This window comes from Patiria miniata, unplaced genomic scaffold, assembly GCF_015706575.1.
Source record: "Patiria miniata isolate m_02_andy unplaced genomic scaffold, ASM1570657v1 HiC_scaffold_7, whole genome shotgun sequence".
In the NCBI taxonomy this organism is placed as follows: domain Eukaryota; kingdom Metazoa; phylum Echinodermata; class Asteroidea; order Valvatida; family Asterinidae; genus Patiria; species Patiria miniata.
In genome coordinates this window covers 31,540,612-31,559,534 of record NW_024037074.1, presented here as the reverse complement: position 1 = coordinate 31,559,534, position 18,923 = coordinate 31,540,612, and the positions used below count along the sequence as shown (strand labels likewise).

General features: G+C 39.3%; 2 protein-coding genes across 3 annotated transcripts; both read right to left on the bottom strand.

The window, feature by feature from the left end:
* Positions 1 to 3,777: 3,777 nt before the first annotated feature.
* Positions 3,778 to 11,345, bottom strand: LOC119718835. Of its 2 annotated transcripts, XM_038188254.1 has the most exons (3): positions 10,911 to 11,345; positions 7,309 to 7,521; positions 3,778 to 4,858 (listed from the first exon to the last, which is right to left on the bottom strand). In XM_038188254.1, the coding sequence occupies exons 1-3, from the start codon at positions 10,999 to 11,001 to the stop codon at positions 4,581 to 4,583; spliced, it is 582 nt and encodes a 193-aa protein (XP_038044182.1). In that variant the 5' UTR covers positions 11,002 to 11,345; the 3' UTR covers positions 3,778 to 4,580. The 2 variants fall into 2 exon arrangements, with proteins under 2 accessions (XP_038044182.1, XP_038044183.1); XM_038188255.1 differs by lacking the exon at positions 7,309 to 7,521.
* Positions 11,346 to 11,870: 525 nt separating this feature from the next.
* On the bottom strand, positions 11,871 to 15,354 carry LOC119744522 (neutral cholesterol ester hydrolase 1-like). The gene is made up of 4 exons (XM_038220474.1): positions 15,185 to 15,354; positions 14,533 to 14,755; positions 13,932 to 13,995; positions 11,871 to 13,718 (listed from the first exon to the last, which is right to left on the bottom strand). The coding sequence occupies exons 1-4, from the start codon at positions 15,314 to 15,316 to the stop codon at positions 12,932 to 12,934; spliced, it is 1,206 nt and encodes a 401-aa protein (XP_038076402.1). The 5' UTR covers positions 15,317 to 15,354; the 3' UTR covers positions 11,871 to 12,931.
* Between the last annotated feature and the right edge of the window lie 3,569 nt (positions 15,355 to 18,923).

The window sequence follows — 18,923 nt, the reverse complement described above, 5'->3', positions numbered from 1 at the left end:
CAAAATTTAGTTTAGGGATTTTTTAACTTTCTGTTCAAATTGTGAGCCCAAAATTTGCTCCATAGTCTACCGACATTTTTAGTAAAAGGCAAGCTCTATTAAAAATCTTATCCGCCGGGCAGAAATATTTCGCAAGCCCAACAAACTGCAACGATATTAGACACTTGATCCTCCAACCATGTAGCCATGCAACTATATCAACAAGCTGATTGTGCAGGTGTTTAATATGCAATTTCTCTCTAGCTGTGGGGCACTTAGCCCCCTGCTAACTTCTGAGGAAGCTGTGATTGGGTTGCAGAATTGGATGACATGATGCCAAAGTGCCAGAGGGGCTAGGACTAGATTCACGTCAACATGGAAAGAATACATGCCAAGTTGTACTAAAGTTAAGGCTATTTCAAGGATTTGTTTTCTAAACTATATACCCTGGAATATAAACGTGCTTCTGTGACTGGAGGCAAAATGATTATTTCGATCACATTCTAAATCAAATTAATGTTTAATATAAGAAAACTGGGCAATTTGTTAGTGGTAAGCAAACAACTGTCAGGATTTCTGTGAAAATTTATCTTCAAGACACACAGGATTTGCAATTTACTGGAAACTTGGGATATGGAGCACCTCAGTTATTACGTTTCAGTTCGTAATTTAGAACCCCCCCCCCAGAAAGAAATTGTAAGAAATTTCAAAACAAAGTCTCAAGCAACATCCTGTTACTTAAACATACCTTCAATGTTCTATTTTTGAGCTGAACCCCCAAATTAGACTTTTTGTTTTTAAATCTGATTTTGTTATATAGGCATAAAGAAGGTTTGTTTTATTGTTAAAGGCATGGTCGAGCAGTTTTATCATTTCCCTGTATGATAGGCCAGCCACATGAACAAATCAGAAGTCACAAAGGCCAAAATGGTGGTATGATGTTTCAGTTGCATCGTTGACTCTCTTCTCCCTCCTTCACTTGTTTCTTTTTAGGCTAATCATGCATTTTTGACTCGGTTAAAACCTCATATACATATACGAATCCAGTGCACTGAGTCACTGCAAATCCTCTTGCTTACATCATGTAACTTTGACTCCCCCTACACAACTTTGTTAATCATTCATCTTCACCCAAAGTGAGGTCTTTAAAATGAGGTCTTTACTTCTAGACAAGACTACAGATCCTCGGAAATTAATTCCCAAAGGCAAACCCCTAATTTCAACATTCCAAATATGTTTCTGGCTTCCAATTTTCGGCATTCCTCAACTACAAATTCCTACAATATTTTGTCAAGCCTGTGGTCACAACCCCAGGGGAAACTGTTGGAAAATCGCTGGAGATTTTGTAAGTGTACAGTGACATTCGACGGATAAACAGTATAACAGCCCTCCCACAGTACCTCTCACTGCGCATAACACGTCACCAAGTACCCCCACTTACGACAATTAAAAACAATTTCCACTTCTGGTCAAACCGCTCTTCTGTTGGGATTATGCCTTATGAAAACAAACATCCTACACCTTCTTGAGTGGATGCCTGTTGAAAAAGCCGCGGCGCATGTGGCTAAAATAAGCAGGTCCTGCAGCGAGCTCTTTAGACCCGAGACCCGAGTTGGTTGGGATGCTTGCCAGCGGACGTCAGTCCTGATTTGCGAGTGTCATACTTGGCAGCTGGTGGGGCTCTGACTTAGGAGCAAAGCAAACATAATTGGCCAACATTTCAGTTCTATGGGGGATCGGCGGAGGGCAAGTATCAAGAACTGCACGCAAAGAAGGCTACGTGTATTTTTTTGGGGCCTACAATGTAGGTCCTATGTGCTTTTCACATTGATACACGTACGATACCAAAGAGAATTCTTTCCTTGTTGGCCAACTACATTGTACAGGCAAGGTAATTTTGATGTTTTAAAAAACTTTTTTGGGGGTGGGGTGGGGGTGGGGGGGGGGGGGGGTTATAGACGTTAAAAAAGAATATAGGTAAAATAAAAAGAAGGGGGGGGGGCAACAGCGGGAGCGTCGCTAGACCACTTCGGGGGAGGGGCAACAACAAATATGTCGACAGACCATCCTTGATGAAATGCAGACAGGGCCCGGACACCCACCACCCGCGGCTTCCGGAAAATAAATAGGTGGGAGGGCCGGGGGCTGGATAATATCTACCTATGAGGGCGCTGTTAGTCATGGGCATGGCAGGAATAAAAAAAAATATCGTTGGGGTCGAATCCAAGCATAAAGAATCGAACAATAAAAGGGATGGTGGATGGATGGACAATATGGGGGAGCTGTTATTGGAGTCGATTCCATTTCCATTGAAATTGTGGGAGACGCCCTTGGGCCTGTCTTTTTTTGCGAAACGAATAAGTATATACAGGACGAAACAAATAATTACATGAATAGCATGAAGAGTAAACATAATAAAACGAAGCTTATTTCGTCCTATATTTATTTTTTTTTGGACGGTCGAGTTGGCACAACGGACGAGTTGGCAAACGGTCGACTTGTTTCGAGTCGAAACAAGTTGGTAAACGGTCGAGTTGACTGTATGCGTATACCAGCTGCCATCTGTGGTCTATTAAGTGGCATTATGCAGAGCGCCCTCTATCATTTGTGATTATAATTTCAGCTCCCCGCGAACTTTCGACCAATCGTAATATTTCAGGTCTGTCTGGGCGTATTGGATAGTGAAGCCTCTTTTCATTTTTATTTTACAGAAACAATTCTTGCATTCCCATTGGTCGAATGAATGACTGTCCAGTAAAACAAACATGAAAATGCCCATTAAAATAATAACAACAAAAGAAGTGTGCCCTCCCTCATGCAATACACTTTTACTTCATTAATAGAGAACGTGTTATTGATTTTATTTCAATATGAAATGTATTGTGTTTTTGTATTCGTACTCGTACTCATAGCAAGGCCGTACCCATGGAAGACTACGACACTTGGCCTCAACTACCCACCCCCTCCACACACACATACTCAACCAGCCTTACCTTACATACCCACTGTGGATATTCCTTTGTATTCGTAATTCGTGTAGTTAAGAAAAACCGGAGAAAAACACCATTTTACTTGCGCTGTGAACACTCTTTCAACCCAATTTATTTATCATGATTTCCTTGAGTGTTCTTCTTCAGTTATTTCCCTCTTAACCTGTTTTCGGGGGGGGGGGGGGGGGGGACCCGGGCCGGGTGTGGACTTGTGCAAGTCCACAAAGCGTTCACGCTTCCTGTAACCTGTGGACCTCTTTTGCTCACAGCTCCACAAGGAGTATGTGTGTTTAATAGCTCCATGGTAAGGTTAGAGCGACCCCCAGCTAGTCAATGAAACAACCCCTTGCATATAGGGTCTATGACATGCGAGCAGATTCGGTGATTAAATATGCAAAACATGACTGCGTCTTCACCCCGAGATTCTGACCATTCAGCGGGCGCCTTCTATATTGGGTCTTCGGCAACCCGTTGTTTACAAAAACATGGCATCCAAATTGAGCAATCAACAGCTTAGTCCACATTTTTGATCGAAAATCGAAATGACGTTACAGTTTCTTATGTCGACTCCGATTGGCTGGCGCACAGAGTCGCATAACATTCGCATGTTAGGATATACATGTTATAAGACGTTCGACCGTGGCTCTACAAGCATGAATGTCTGATTCTCAGTCTATACTTCCACAGCAAGAATAAAAATATTGGAGTAACGGGTGCGCTTTAGACAGTTGCTAACGTAACAAACAAAACACACTTACATACACGGTACGATAGTGTTTAAAAGAATGACTTCCATGTAGAAACAACATTTGCTGGATTAAAGAAGTTCGAATTTAATAAATAATCTTGTACTGTAATGATTGGTTCTATTGCAAATCTTCAAAACTTTTATTGTATGTATAATTTCATATCGAATCATTTCTAAGCCTCTCCCAAAAACAATTTGGGTATGAGCTTTAAATAAAACCAAAGATTTCAATGAACTGTTAGAGCGCAGGCCTGGTGTGATTGGGTCGAAGAATGTTAAGGGGACATGACTTGAATTTTTCCACTGGAACATAATTTTGTGCAAATTTGAAGAAATTTGGAAGATTTAAAATAAATATGAAATGGTTCATAAAGGTACATTTTGAAGGGTTGCATTGAATCAAGTCGAACGCTCCAAATTAAGTCAGCTAGCGATTTTTTTTTTATGAAAGGTGAGGATAACAACACAAAATTAACTTACGATGACAACGTAATAATGAATGCGCCTTCTTTGTTTTTTTTACTGACAATGGAAGCTCCTGTCTTGCACAGGGTGGGCAATTTCTTGTAATGGGGGCGCTGTTCAAACATTATGTCTTCATAAAGTTCATGTACATGCAAGTGTGTGATGATAATCCAACAAAATGAGAAACAAGTCGCCAGAGCTAATTCTGAGTAACTGGCCTTTCAACAGAAATATACGCGAAATGGAAATTGAATAGAAAAAGACACCCTTCCACCCTAAATACGAGTGATACAGTAAAACGAAGAGCAAATGCTGTTCTCGTACTGCATGTTCAAAACTGATATTAAGATAAAACTTCGTCTTTAAGACTCATTTCGTGGGATCCATTCCCATGTACCCTAAAAAGTTTGGCAAATGGAGATGACGTCGTAGTTGTCGAGGCATGCGGGGTCAGGCTCATGTCCAAGGATGTCGGCCAGCTTGAAGGTGCATCTTGCTTTGGTCCCATGAATATCGCAGTACCTGCGTAACTCGTCGGTGATATGCTGTGGATCACTGATGTATTCCAGGCATGATTGTTGGCTGTAGTCAGTAAGCAGTATCCCTACGTGCGCCACAGCCAGGCTACCGTGGCTGCATTGCAGCTCAACGTTGTCAAAGATGCCATGGGTGGACCCTAGAGATAAAGAAAGACAAGGTAAGCCCAGTAAAGCTGCATCGTTCTAGATGCGAGCGACTGGAGTGAAGACTAATTCAGCGCGCACGAGTGGCGAAGCCACGAGGCCTTTTCTAACTTGATTTTGTTGAATTATTCATATATTTTTCATGCAAATAAGTAGATTGCTGAAAGGTTAACCACAATGCGGATTTTGTCCAGTTGCATCCATTTTTGAAAGAAGGGTGAGTTATGGAAAACGTAAAAGGAAATAACCAGCCTATAAGTTCAGACACAAGAATAAGTTCACTCACTCAAGTAATTTTTTGAAATACTTTATAAGAAAAATCATAATAACATAATGAAAGAACAATTACGCCGTCATTATCTCGCGGACGTGAAGAATTAAAACTAGACTCGCATTTTCTTGTTTTTAAATGTTGTGCCAGCATCCCTATGCGCGCGGGTAAGATTCCATGCGCACCCTAAAATGCTAATGATTGGTTGGAATTTTGCTACCCTTTCAGGGTAGCAAAAGTGAGATTATAAAGAAAAGAAATTCTTGACAAGTTGGAAAAGGCATCGTGACTTCGCCACTCGCGTATGTGGTCTCCTGCTCCAGTCGCTGCGCGGCTTCGCCGCTTTGTCCTATGCCGGCAAGTTAAGCCACGATGGGCTTGGCGAAAGGCTATACATTCTACAGGGCGTCCTGAAAAAAAAACGATGCACATGAACCCCTCCATTTTTGCTAATTTACAACCAAAATTTTCAGCGGATGTTTACACCATCTTCAAGGTAATAGATTTGGCTTCAGAATACCGTTTGTTTCATGGAGATTGCTTTTGTAAATACAAATGTTTGAACAACGGCAAAGCCAAGAAATCCATTTTGTGCCACTTTCTGTGAAGCAGTTAAAATCAGTATAGTCCTAGTCTAAAACCAAATCACTTTACTGTTAGTAATTATAAAATTTTTAAGCAGAGTGTGCAATATTTATTTATATTTACTTGAACTCTTTCATTGAAGTTTTAAAGAAGTGATCCTGTCTGTACTATTAAAACAAAACCCTATATTGTCGTGTGAATGGAATGTTTGTCTTACACCCATTTGGATAATCTTATCAAAAGAGCCATGCTGGCATTGTCTGATCTTTGAAGCACTCACTTCCTAAAAGTGGCACAGAAGTTTTTTGGCTTTGCGGTTATTCAAACACATCTCTGGATTTACGAAAACAATCTTAATTAAACAAACGGTATTCTCAAGCTAAAATCTGTAACCTGGAAGATCGTGTAAACATTTTGCAGTAAATTCCGGTTGTAAATTGGCGAAAATGGCTGGGTTTATATGCACCATTATTTTCAGGACATCCTGTAGAACGCACGATATTCTATTCAACTTTAAGTCCAGCCCTCTGGGACCAGAAAAACGCATAATTTCAGAGTAAACCTTATTATCCATACCCAAACGAGACTATACGTATCAGGGGACAAAATGAATTAGGCCCTATAATTATTGTAAATTGTCTTCGATACTTTTCTGTTTTAAAGGAAATGGATTAGCCAATTTGTTTTGCTTACTTAAACACTCAGATAATATAAATTGTTTTGTATCAAATGATTATCATCGTTACAACACTGTGAGAAAATCCTATGCAAGTCATTTTGTGTTATCCAAGGGATAAAGAGATAAAGGAAAGAAATTCGTCCGATTCGTTGGCATTTTTATACATTAATTTTTTTATGACAGAGATTTAGCTGGTAATTTCATACGAACATTCATCCAAAGTCAGCTTATTACAATTTTACTATAGTTTTTTTCGGGCCATTTTAAAACGTTTATCGTTCGAATTCACCGTTTCTAATATTGAACCTCGTCCATCAACATCGATTTAGTGCACTTCCAATGTTTAATTTTGTCTTTTATCAGACAATTTCAAAATCAGAGCAAACAGATTCAAACAATGAGCAAATGTTTTCGTTCCGGAGTACATTCGATTTCGTCTCATCTACGCCAAACCTTGTTATTCAGAAATAAAATTCGTCTAATTGACTTATATCAGACGAATTCGATCCCTGAATGCTGCCATTCGAAAACAGCTTAGACGAATTTGAGCTGTACTGACGTATATTCTCGACCCGGTGACTAGAGAGAGGGACCAAACTTTAAAATGGATTGGTAAATGACGAAATTGGTCTTGGTAAAAGCGTGTGAAATTTTTCGTGGACGAAATGGAATGTTAGAGTTGGTGAATTTGAACGAAACATTGTTTAGAATAGCCGGGAAAACCTATACTAAACATTGTTACATGCAATGGAAGAATGCAAGCCAACCACATAACTTTCAACAGGTTTTCTTCCTGTGATAGGAATTTAACAATGCTGAAAATGAAATCAAGATGTAGAAGTTTTTCGTTTGCCTTTTTATCAAGAAGGCTGCAACAAGAAAAACACACACACAAAAAGAGTACTTACAGTCGCGTTTTTGGAGTGTTGATAACCCAGAGACAAGTCCAAAAGCTAGGACCAAGCACGAGAGACGATACATCGTGAGGAAAATGCTGTAACAACTTTTGACCAAATCAGGTGGGAGAGAGCAAAAACGCCTTGTAGGTCGATCGGTGTCACGCGAGTCGGTGGTGTCAGTCAGAAGCTCATTGTCCTTTTTATCGATTTCCCGCTGGCTTGCTTAGGCCGAATAAAAAAACAACATGTTTCTCGTCCGGGTTTTCGAAAAAAGGAGGAACGAGGCTTTTTATTTTTTATTTTTTATTTGTTTCAAGATGGCCGCCATTTAAAAATTTCCTGCAATTTTTGGTGTTTCCACTGTTCAAAGACACTTTTAAAATGAAAGATAAGTTGGACAAGAGAACTGAACATATTTACAGTGTCATTTAGACTTGTATTTGTCTACAATTTATTTTGCGATGAATTTGTGGACTTTTTCGGTGTTTTTTTTACTGCTTTTTTCAAAAATAAAAAAATAATAAAAAAAATCCAGGCGGCCTCCAAAAAGGAAACGTTTTTTTTTTTTTTTTTTACTTCGCCTTAGTCTATACTGAATTATATGAACGGCAGCTCGAACGTCCCTTTCAGTAGATATGGACCAATCGAAAACATTCAACGATACATATTCTTAACTATGAACCAACTGGAAAGCTGAAACCGATATCTCGCTGACATGTGGCTCAGTTAATCCACGTGCGATACACACGATTGTTTGCTTGTTCTGCCATCTATAGCATAATCAAAAACAATATCAGCCATATGCTGTAGTATTTCTTTTTGTTCTTTACTTACGCGTAGACTGATCAGCTTTCTAATTAATTAAACTATTACTGAAACAAGACCGTACGTAATTGTTTTGTGTCATTAAGAAGATAACATCTGTCTCGATTATTGGAAGAAGAATCAGGCGCAAGGGGGGGGGGGGGTGTGACAACCCTTCCCTGCTCTGACACCAAAAAGAAAACAACCGTTTAACAATTAAATAGGTTTTCCCAGTCATTTTAACTCTTGTATCACAGGAATTCCCTATATCGATACTTTAATTTCGTCCCCGAACATCGCCAAGCTCAATTCTCAATTTTTATTTCAGAAAGTCACCACTAGATTTCATTTATGGTCCAGTATAATTCAAGTTGTCAGCATACCGATGCGTCCTTAATTTGTCAAATTCGTCTCGTGTAGCAATCAGCGTTGAATTGAAAAAGCAAATTCGTTTTCTTGTCATTCGTTTTCATGTTGTTGTCGTTACATTTAGTCTCTGGTGACTTAAAACGTTACGATAAAATGTGCCCAATCTTTGGACTTATCTAAAAAAATTGTACGTGGCCTATTAATTAAATTAATAAATGAAAATTAGTTGTAAATGAAATTAGTTAGCTGTAAGTTTATTTTTTGGGGGACAATTGTAACATCAGATTCAGAAATAGAACTTTCACAATATGCTCTTTGCTTAGCACATGAAAATTAAGCATTAAGATCAAACACCTTCGTAATGTTGCTCTTTGAAATATGTATATGAATAACATGTATATGTCTATTAAGGTGTTTGACCTTAATGTGTTTGACCTTAATACTTAGTGTCCATGTCATAAGTAAAGTCCATATTGTGAAATGTCTATTCCTGACTATTCCTAAGAATGTTTCTGGAATAACATGTTTTCAGATTTCCTTTTTTCAAATAAGCGGCCAATTTAACGCAGCGACTTTTCAAATAAATGAACACAGGGGCGTCACTAGAGGAGGGAGTTGGGGTTGTATCAACACCCCCATTATTCGTTTCGTTTGTCGTTGCCCTGCGGGAAAAATGTCCGTTGGCTACTGTCAGAAAAGTCAAGTATATAGTCATGTCCAAGATCGTCGTCTTTGAACAGCGCCTCCGTTAGTCAGATTGTATCCAGCTCCTCCCCCCCCCCCTTAAAAAAATATGGCGGCTAGGTGACCTAAACAAAATCTGTATAGCTTGTAGCATGGCCAGTCTGTTGGCTCATATTTCTTGTCCGCACCCCATGGTTGGCGATCCCGAGATGGATTGGTGTATTATTTTGAATTAAAATATATTAAAATAGTTGCCCATTGATGATTATCCATTTTCACCACGTTCCTGCCCCAAGGCTTGGTTGAATTTGAATGGTCTTTTGCTAGTAATTTCATATTGAGTGAGCTTAATTTTTAAATTCGAGTTCGCGTAGTTTCCCGATTCCGTGATGGACAAATAAAGTTGAACGTTCTTTTTTAGTGATATGGATGATTATCTCAGAATGCGCTCTAATTCGCGCTAAGATGAATGACTTATTTGGGTGATAATTATTTTGTCTAATTTATCGCACGTTAGAGTGGTGACTCGATACTGCGTTCGTGAAGGGACAGACAGATCATAAATTGCATTGCTATATTGGGTGTCTTATTATTTCTGAAAGTCGACACTTTTGTTTGTGGCGGTTTCACTCGTCACTCTAACGCCACTGCTAGACTTGACTACAAGTTAGTATAATTGGCCGGGTTTGTTCGCCCGCCGGGCACCGCGCAGCAATGGGAGCTTTTTTAGACGTTGGTGGCAGCAAACATACCGGTCCTTTCACGTCATGTTAAATCTGAAGCGCGCATGCTCAATATGACGCAAACAAAGGAAAAAGGACCGGTGTGTTTGCTGCCACCAAAGTCTCAAAAGTTTCCCATTGGAAAGGTGGGGGGGGGGGATGGTGAAGGGGCACAATATGAAATATATATGGACTTGGTTTGCTAGGGTACTATAATACGACGTCAGAGCGTAAGAATACCCTGGCTAGGGACGATGTGAAAAACGTGCGTATCTGCAATCACATTTTAAAGAACATTGCCCAAATACTGTTACACGGAAACGACACAGTCCTTGCAGACAACCTAACTCATGAATTAACTGATGCATGGAATTGAGTTTAAGCCAGCAGGACGGTTGACGAACAGGACAAACACAGAATATTTTAGACAACAAATTGTTGTTCTCTCCTTAAATATTGCTTTTGTTAACACCGGGGAAATTGCGCGTATCTGCAATTTCCCATTTACTATTGTGCGTCCACTTTAAAATGTCAACGGTACTTGAAAAAGAATTGACATGTACCTGATTTTAATAAACAGCTTACGTTTTTGTTCTATATTTTCTGTACACAAAATGTTCTCTTCGGATTTTTTTATTTTACCGCGTTGGTATTTCGAATCTAATGTATTGTGACAATTTAAGTTTTTAAACTTATGGTGCAATGCTAAATGTTCTTTTTAAAGTTTATTTTTAGTTCTCTTTAAAGTTTATTTTCAGTTTATTTTCAGTCTTGTTTTCTAATTATTATGTTGATTATTTCTACTTCTATTTCTTAATTTAAACTGAATGTGTATCGTTTTTCTTTAAATTCGCCTTATAAAATAACTTTGATCCCTCGGTTAAAACTTGAAGTTGACATCTAGTCTGAACCCATGTCATTTTAGTTTTACCATTATTTCCTCTGTTATTGAATTACTGGCCTGTGCAAAGAAAGATAAACAAATCCGAAAGAGAATGGATGAATAACTAAAAAAATTCAAATGGAACTTACCAATACTTCCCAGAATGTATTCCAAAGTAAGGTATTTTACAAACAAAATTGTTGCCCGTGGTGAGCGAGATGTGAACTCCATTAGTATCATGGTAAACAACGTGGTTCTCGATTAAATGGGCAATGCCATCTGGTTCCATCGATTAAAGAGCTCTACGCACGAATGCGTATATAGCTTGCCAGATTTTTCTTGTGGTTGGTGTTAAATCTCCTCAGATCAATCCAGTAAAAGATAGCATTTAATAGTTTTCAGAATCCAGTTATATCCCGTAGCTGTTAACATGGAAGTACAGACTCCCTTTGGCTTTGGGAATGAGGGAAGACAGTGTGTAAGCACTAAACACAAGGGGAAACACAAAGCATTGTCCTCGGGGGCATAGAAAAACACGACTGTGCGATTGTGAATGTGCGTGTGTGACTATCCATGACCGATTTCCAAATTGTTCTGAGCAAGAGTGCATGTGCTTGTGGCGAATCGAACAAAAGATGTGCACCCATCCGAATGGTTAACAAAGGGATCTTGCCACGATGCAAGCATGGAGCCAGGTAAAGTTATTAGTTGAACGAGTTTACACTTATTCAAAGAATGTGGAGATTGTGGCGAACCAGGGATCTTATTAACATCAACGATTGTTGTTTTAAGAACCCGGAACAAAAGACCCGTGTAATAAGGGACTCGGCCTTAGCTTGAATCTACCGTTCATCGTCCATTCTCCGTGACGGTGACTGGCCCAACCGATGTGATCTCATAAGTCCTTAAAAGGTCACCGCTGTGCTGCATGACACAGTTGCACTTTCTTCTTGTAGGTTACATGATCACTGTCGCCGAATTATAATATCGACACACGAACTACTCACAAACATGTTTTATAAATAAAATAAGCAAATGTAAACTATTTCAGCTTTGTCCTGTTTTTTTTTTAATTTCTAAATTTCAGTTCATTGTCTAAGAATTTTTGCAAACCTAATTTAGCCAAGCTCCTGAATAAACAAGCGCTGACAAAAACTGTATGTATGAAGTTAATGAAATGTATAAACTTAAGGAAAAGTGCAATCAATGAATTTTAAGTCATGAAACTAAATACACATTTTCAAGTTTAATTAATACATTTAACGGGTTGTTTGCCTGTCAGATCTAAAAAAAGTTCTCAAAGAAAATTGATTATACTATTTAAACGTCTAAGGCATGTGCTGAAACAAGCATTTACGTTTTTTTTATACTGATGCAATCAACCAAACAAACAGGCCCTCCATAAATGGTAGTTAACACGACTCAAAATAATTACAGCAATATGTGTCACACTGTTTGCTGTATCGAAAATGTATAATTGATTTATAAATAGCAACCGAACAAAACTTTAAGCAAATTTCCAGTCCTCTGAAATATTTCTCGACTTTGAGAAAACCTTTTTTTGTAGAAATTTTTGAGAAGTGTACAGGTTGGTAGATTTCTGTTCAAATTGTGAGCCAAAAAACCCCAAACAAACCCAAATGAATGTAAACATTTTTGTATAAGTTTTGCTAAGTGACGTACTGTTATGAATCACACAGAATAGAAAATGTACCACAGCAACAGTCCAACATTCTGGCGACTTTTGGTGCTGAAACTGCTTCTGCCTTGAATGGCATCAGAGTTTTGCTCATTAATTTGGAAAATATCCATAGCATATAAAGCTACACAGGCACGCTCTTGAAATGGCAACGCGGAGCTTGGAAATAAAGTGAAATGGACACAAATGAGTATTTTTATGTATTGCATGCATTAGAAAACTTCGATATTCACGCACCCTTTTACTCAGGCTTCAGAAATACTCATGCGCTTACAGATTTTTTTCCGCGGAAACTGCAGAATCATTTCACATCATTTAGATAATCATTACATCATCTTCATGCTTCGCACTGTTTACAATCACACAAATTATTTTTTAGATGTACATGTACTCTGTTTTATTTACCAAATACTTATTGACCAAAAAAAAGGAAAATCAAAGCAAAATAAATCACATTTTTCTGTCGTGCGCTTACAGTTTCTCCCGTGCAAATTGCAGGAAATCATTAATGCTTTGCTTACCCACATCAGTGGGGAAAAAATCGCCAAACAAGGCGTGAAAACCCTTCTTGTAGTGCTTCCAAGTAACTGGCACTCCGGCCTTCTCCAGTCGCTTGGCGTACATGATGCCGTCATCCCTCAAGATGTCATACTCGGCGGTCAGGATGTAAGTCTCTGGGAGTCCTTCCAGGTCTTCTCGCATGAGAGGAGCGTAGTTGGGATCCAGGAGAACCTCTTTTATCTCCTTGTAGATGTCTTCATCCCCGAAGTCGGTTGAGGGCACTCTGTAGTTGGATTTCTTGAACTCGTCTGGGATGAGATCGTGTGACAGGCATTTCTTAACCAACGGGGAGCTTTTGGCAGCAGCCGACGTGTGGTTATTGATCATCATTGCCTCAGTGAAGTCACCCTTATTACCAAGAAGATACTTATTCCAAGCCATCACCATATATCTTCTCTTCAATATAAGTGTATTGTAGTCGCCATATTGCTGATAGGAAGGCGTGTGGAAATCAAACGCCTGTAAGCACGGATAGATCATGACTTGCAGCTTGGGCGTGGGCAGATCGCGGTACTCTGGGTCAAAGGTTAAACGTTGAGCCGCTGCTGCAGCCAAGTTGCCACCAGAGCTGTCGCCCATGATGGCAACTCTCGCAGGATCGACATTGAAATCGCTCAGGTGCTTCAGGAACCAGACCGTGGCAGCTGTGCAGTCGTCTATTGCCGCGGGGAATGGATATTTTGGCGCCAAAAGGTAACTGTAAAAATGTATACACACAAATCTGATGATGAGGCATAAAAGAAGCATGGCATGGACAGTATTGTACGAACGACCAAGTAATGCACTCAAATTACCTCAAACTCGGCAGACTACACATTAATAGTGTCTTTACCATAATGCAGGATTTGTGCGGGGAGAGGGCAAAAATAAATTTCTGAAGAAAAGTTACCGATAAAGACTGTTAACTTACTCGACAGAAACAACAACAACGTTCAGTTCCCTTGCCAACATCGCTGTTAGCGGATGATGGACATCTGGAGAAATGAACGTTTATTGGATCATTAAACGGGCGGTTATGACGAATTGAGGGATCCCATATAACAGATTAATTTCACATATCCAGCACGCACTACCGATCATTCCTATTAAATATCAAACATAAAGGCTTTTTACTTAATTGGGAATTATATCCTCATTTTGAACATAGCTGTATCACATACTATGTTTTCATATTACTTTTCAAGTATTATTTACACTGCCCCGCTAAAAAAAAATCCAATGATGACAGCAAATTTCATCTCCATAACTAAGGCCATATTTTTAACCAATGCATTTAAAACTAAGTTTGGCTAAAACACAGTTGGGCGATTGGGCAACGTTATTTGCCAAACATTGGTAGGAAGTGTTGTCATTGTCGGTTAATTCGTAGGTTAATTAAGAGTGTAAGCATTTGGTATGTTGCCCGACATTGGGCCACATACCAACCATTTACCAAACTTTTTTGTTAGAGTTGTTGCGTTGTTAGACACCATAATGGCCAAAAATTAAAAGTTAGATGTTGGAGATCTTACCTACGCTACAAGATATGAAACCTCCGCCGTGGAAGAAGACGATGGCCGGCCGTTTATCGGTCTCCCCTCCCACCGGCTCATCGGCAAATATCCGGACTGGTACCCTGTCAAACACCGCGTCTCTGTACGGTACTCGCGGCTCGGATGCCCGTGAGTCTGCTCTGGATCGCTCATCCAGCCAGTCGTTGATGCCGGTCGGTAGGGCCATCATACCATAATCAGACTTAACAAAAGTAATATAGATATAGCATAATATGCACAAGCTCTGTTCGTTTTTTCTTAGAGCCGTATTTCATTGATACATTTTCGTTAATCCCACCAAGAAATAAAATACTTGGTTTGATGTAAACCCACTACCCAAGCCATCAACTTATAAGAATGAGGGAAGGCTAATGAGGCTAAGACGTTTTTACGTAGATAAGATTTCCCAAATCACCGACAGGTCACCATAGTGAGCCTAAAGAGTGAATGTCAAGTGACGACAGCCCACATTTGAAATATTTGGGAAATAAGACATCGCAGAAAAATGATCTTGTGTAGGCCTATTATACACAACGTGGGCCTCATTCATAGGGTTTATGGCCAGTCCAAGTGTCCAACCTCGTAATATACGACATTATATTACAAACATAAGATACTAACGCATACTTACAATCATGATAGTTATCGAAGCAAGTTTCACCGTCCATGGGCTGTCTACACCCTGAGGGATAGGCTCGAGCACTACATAGATCGCCACTGCAACCACCGCCACCACAAACGCTACAAGTATACCTCGCACCATTATGCTTTCGTCTTCTGCCAAAAATATTAACACTGCTGCCAGCGATCGTTCGTGCAAATATGTGCTCACAAAGGTTTTGATAATAGATATTTACAATCCGTCTGACCGAAGTTCATTTTTTCCACAAGTTCAACTTCTGACAGGCTTCCAAAAAAATAACTTGACATATGCAGGCCATGCTGCAGCAGGAGTCATGTTTACAGTCAACTGCTAGAAGTTCAATGTAACAAATGTGTATAGCTCCGACGGCCCCTTTAAAGGGTAGTGCTTAAGTGGTACACTCTCAAAACGCTGGTTAAACTTTTGTTGGTTAAAACTTTAACCAACGTTGTGTAAAATTGTCCAATTTTGCCAAACATTTACCCAACGTTGGGCACATTTTGCCCAATTAACGAGTATTGGGTAAAAAGACAACTTTTAACCAATTAATGCTTAACAGGTGAACAGCCCAACAGTTGGTTAAAAAAATTATCCAACATTGGGCAAAATGTGCCCAACGTTGGGCGAACGTTGGGCAAAATTGGACAATTTTACACAACGTTGGTTAAAATTTTAACCAACAAAATTTTAACCAGCGTTTTGAGAGTGCACTTTGCTCAGGTTCAGTAGTTCAACACCCCTTATCTTCAGCATTTACACCTAAATTGACGCAAATTCACACTTGACCAGGTTCAGTAGCAGTGCAATGAAGGAATATGGGTAGTTTGGATGTTTGGCATGGGCACAGTATGTTTATGTGTAAATGTTCGCCTGACAATCGTCGAAGAACGTTGAAAACTTCGTACAATTGGCAATATGTATGTTTTGGGAATTCCAACTTTGTGCGGATTCCCACTTTGCCCGCGACACCTCGACCAAACATATTGGGAAAGGTATGTCCCCCTCGGTCCCCCCATCACTCGCCAATACATAACTTGTGAATAACAATACGCACACAGCAAGAAACAGTTGTAAAAGATATTCATATTTTGTTAATGTTTACTGACCCGTCTCGACACCGTGTACTTGTCACTTCCAGTATGAAATGAGTGAGTGCGACAAACATGCTTCTGGCTGAGCGTATCCGTTTGTAGCTGAATTTGCGACGGAGGCCGTCCGCCTCTTTGTGTTCGTCACGCGGGGGTGGGGGGGGGGTACTGTTGGGTAACAATAATCTACTCGTCAGCGAACTCAGTGTGCATGTGGTTGAAATTGAAGTTAGTTGAGTTCGCTTGAGGTAGCAGCCCCACAAAGAAGCTTATACGGTGGCCCTGGAACGACATTTTAATATTGACCTTTTTAATGTGAACCTTGTAACCTCTTAATATTGACGTTGTACCTTCGCAATATGCACGTTGCACGTAGCTTAATATCGCATTGTGGAAGTTGTTCCTTCTTAATGTGAATGTTCCAACTTGTTAATGTTCACGTTCGATCTTGTCAATGTACACCATTGATCATGTCAATGTACACCATTGATGTTCGCAATATGAACCATGTACCTTCGCACTGTGAACGTTTGACCTTGCATCTTGTTAATATCATTGTTGAACCGTCCTCCTTCGCAATGTGAATCATGCATTCTAAAAAATACGAAGTCCTAGTCAAGCCCTATAGTTAAACAACCAGTTATGATGGAGTTTCAATCTGACAAGGTGCAACGTTGACATCAAGCATGATCAATGGTGTACATTGACAAGATCGAACGTGATTATTAACAAGTTGGAACATTCACATTAAAAAGGAACAACTTCCAAAGTGCGATATTAAGCCACGTGCAATGTGCATATTGCGAAGGTACAACGTCAATGTTAAGAGGTTACAAGGTTCACATTAAGAAGGTCAATATTAAAATGTCGTTCCAGGGCCACCGTAAGCTTATAAACACACAATGCTTGTACGGGTAGGCAACATTCATTATAGTACATTCAGCACTGAGTTGTACATACACCTATTTGGTTTCAAACATTTTCCTGAACTACAGTTTGGATCGTAACAGTAGTCTGATAAAACAGGTACGTATTTCAAAGTTATAAACTTAGGTTAAGGGTAATAATGGTACACATGTTTACTTGTGTACGGGTGAGTGATTTTCGTTGTACATTGTAGTCAGTTTCTCCGTTTGTCAGCTAAGACAACAATTGGGTAGAGGGAAATTGACACTGGTTGGGTGACTAATATGATGTATGTAAAAATAAACCCTTGCGTGTGGGGGTTTGATGGCCGTGAGAAAATGTATCTTTTGCCTTTGGGTGAGCAGGAAACGATTTTTCCCCTCAAACGAGATCGGACAATATCAAAGAGGAATTCGCCCTGCGTTATGCATATTCATGATGTCCAGTGCTTTCGAGAATAATATAACAAGGAATAATGTTGTTTAAATCACCGACGATTGGGAGCTGAATCGTGGACTGGTTGGAAGTAGTCCTGCGGCCATATTCATGAAACCTTACGAACTTAGCAGCCAACCAGGCCTTAGTAGGATACTAAAATGCCTAGTAGTCTACTATGGAGTTGGCAACTAAATTGTACTTTATGAAACATTACTAAGAACCTTGCTAACACTAGGGAAATTTAGTTGCATGCGTGAGTAATGGAATTGGGTGCTGGTGGAGTGGGTATGTATGGAATGTGATGACAACAGATACAATACAGTGTGTATCAAAAATGATACATGGGAAGATTATTAAGTGAAAAAAATATTCAATGTGTTCAATTTACTTCATAAATTTAGTGAAGACACTTTCTTCCCTATCCTATTTTTTTCTGTGTTATTTGGGTGTTCTGATAAAAAAAAGTCATGTTAAATTTAGTGGCCCATGTCAATTTCTGCTTGGTCCACTTTCTGCACTACTAGGAACTCATTCTCAGCTGTGCTTGATGGTTACCAACCATGTTGGAAGGAATGACATGCTTTGCTTGATACAACACTTGCAATTACATTTACCTGTTGTACTTTGCCAATCAATATTGAGTTGGAACATCCTAAACTTATACTCCAAATATTATGTCACCGACTAAGATAATCATTGAATCATAAGTTCCAAATTATAACTATTGATTGTCAGAATAATACGTAAGTTGGCCAACAGAGAGATTGCTGGCATGTTCATCTCCTTTCATCCACTTTGCTGCAAATTGGACCACATTGATTATCATCCCTTTCAATTAATTGTCTAGATGTAGGTGTCCAAGTGAGATGGGAAAACAGCATTGTGTGTAGAAACAATCATTCTTTGAGCGTATATAGATGATTATTAAACATTATTTTTTTTTCTCTAAACGTATCATTTCTTTTTATACACACTGTATGTTGTATAGTGTAATGCATGTAAGTGAATCAACATCAAATTCCGTAGCAACTGCCTTTAAAGCTAGGTTTTCAGACATGTGGCTACAAAAAGGGCAAGGATGGCAAATTATTCTCAAGAAGAGAATCTGTTTGTGACAGACAAGTACGAGGAATTAAAAGATATTATTGATGCTAAGCATAAGGATGCAAACACTAACAAGAAAAAGAAAGATGCATGGACAGCTTTTCTCAGTCAACACCGTGCAAGATTTCCACAGGTTGAAAGGTCATTGGGTGATTTAAAAATTAGATTATCCAAATTAAAATCAGAGTCAA

Excerpts from the sequence above, each read along its gene's own strand:
- LOC119718835 (XM_038188254.1), bottom strand. The coding sequence starts at position 11,001 with ATGATACTAATGGAGTTCACATCTCGCTCACCACGGGCAACAATTTTG. Across the intron at positions 7,522-10,910 it reads ATACATTCTGGGAAGTATTG|CAAGCCAGCGGGAAATCGAT; the intron begins GTAAGTTCCATT and ends ATTCGGCCTAAG. Across the intron at positions 4,859-7,308 it reads AACACTCCAAAAACGCGACT|GGTCCACCCATGGCATCTTT; the intron begins GTAAGTACTCTT and ends CTTTATCTCTAG.
- LOC119744522 (XM_038220474.1), bottom strand. The coding sequence starts at position 15,316 with ATGGTGCGAGGTATACTTGTAGCGTTTGTGGTGGCGGTGGTTGCAGTG. Across the intron at positions 13,996-14,532 it reads TTTCATATCTTGTAGCGTAG|ATGTCCATCATCCGCTAACA; the intron begins GTAAGATCTCCA and ends TCATTTCTCCAG. Across the intron at positions 13,719-13,931 it reads GTTGTTGTTGTTTCTGTCGA|TTACCTTTTGGCGCCAAAAT; the intron begins GTAAGTTAACAG and ends ACATTTTTACAG.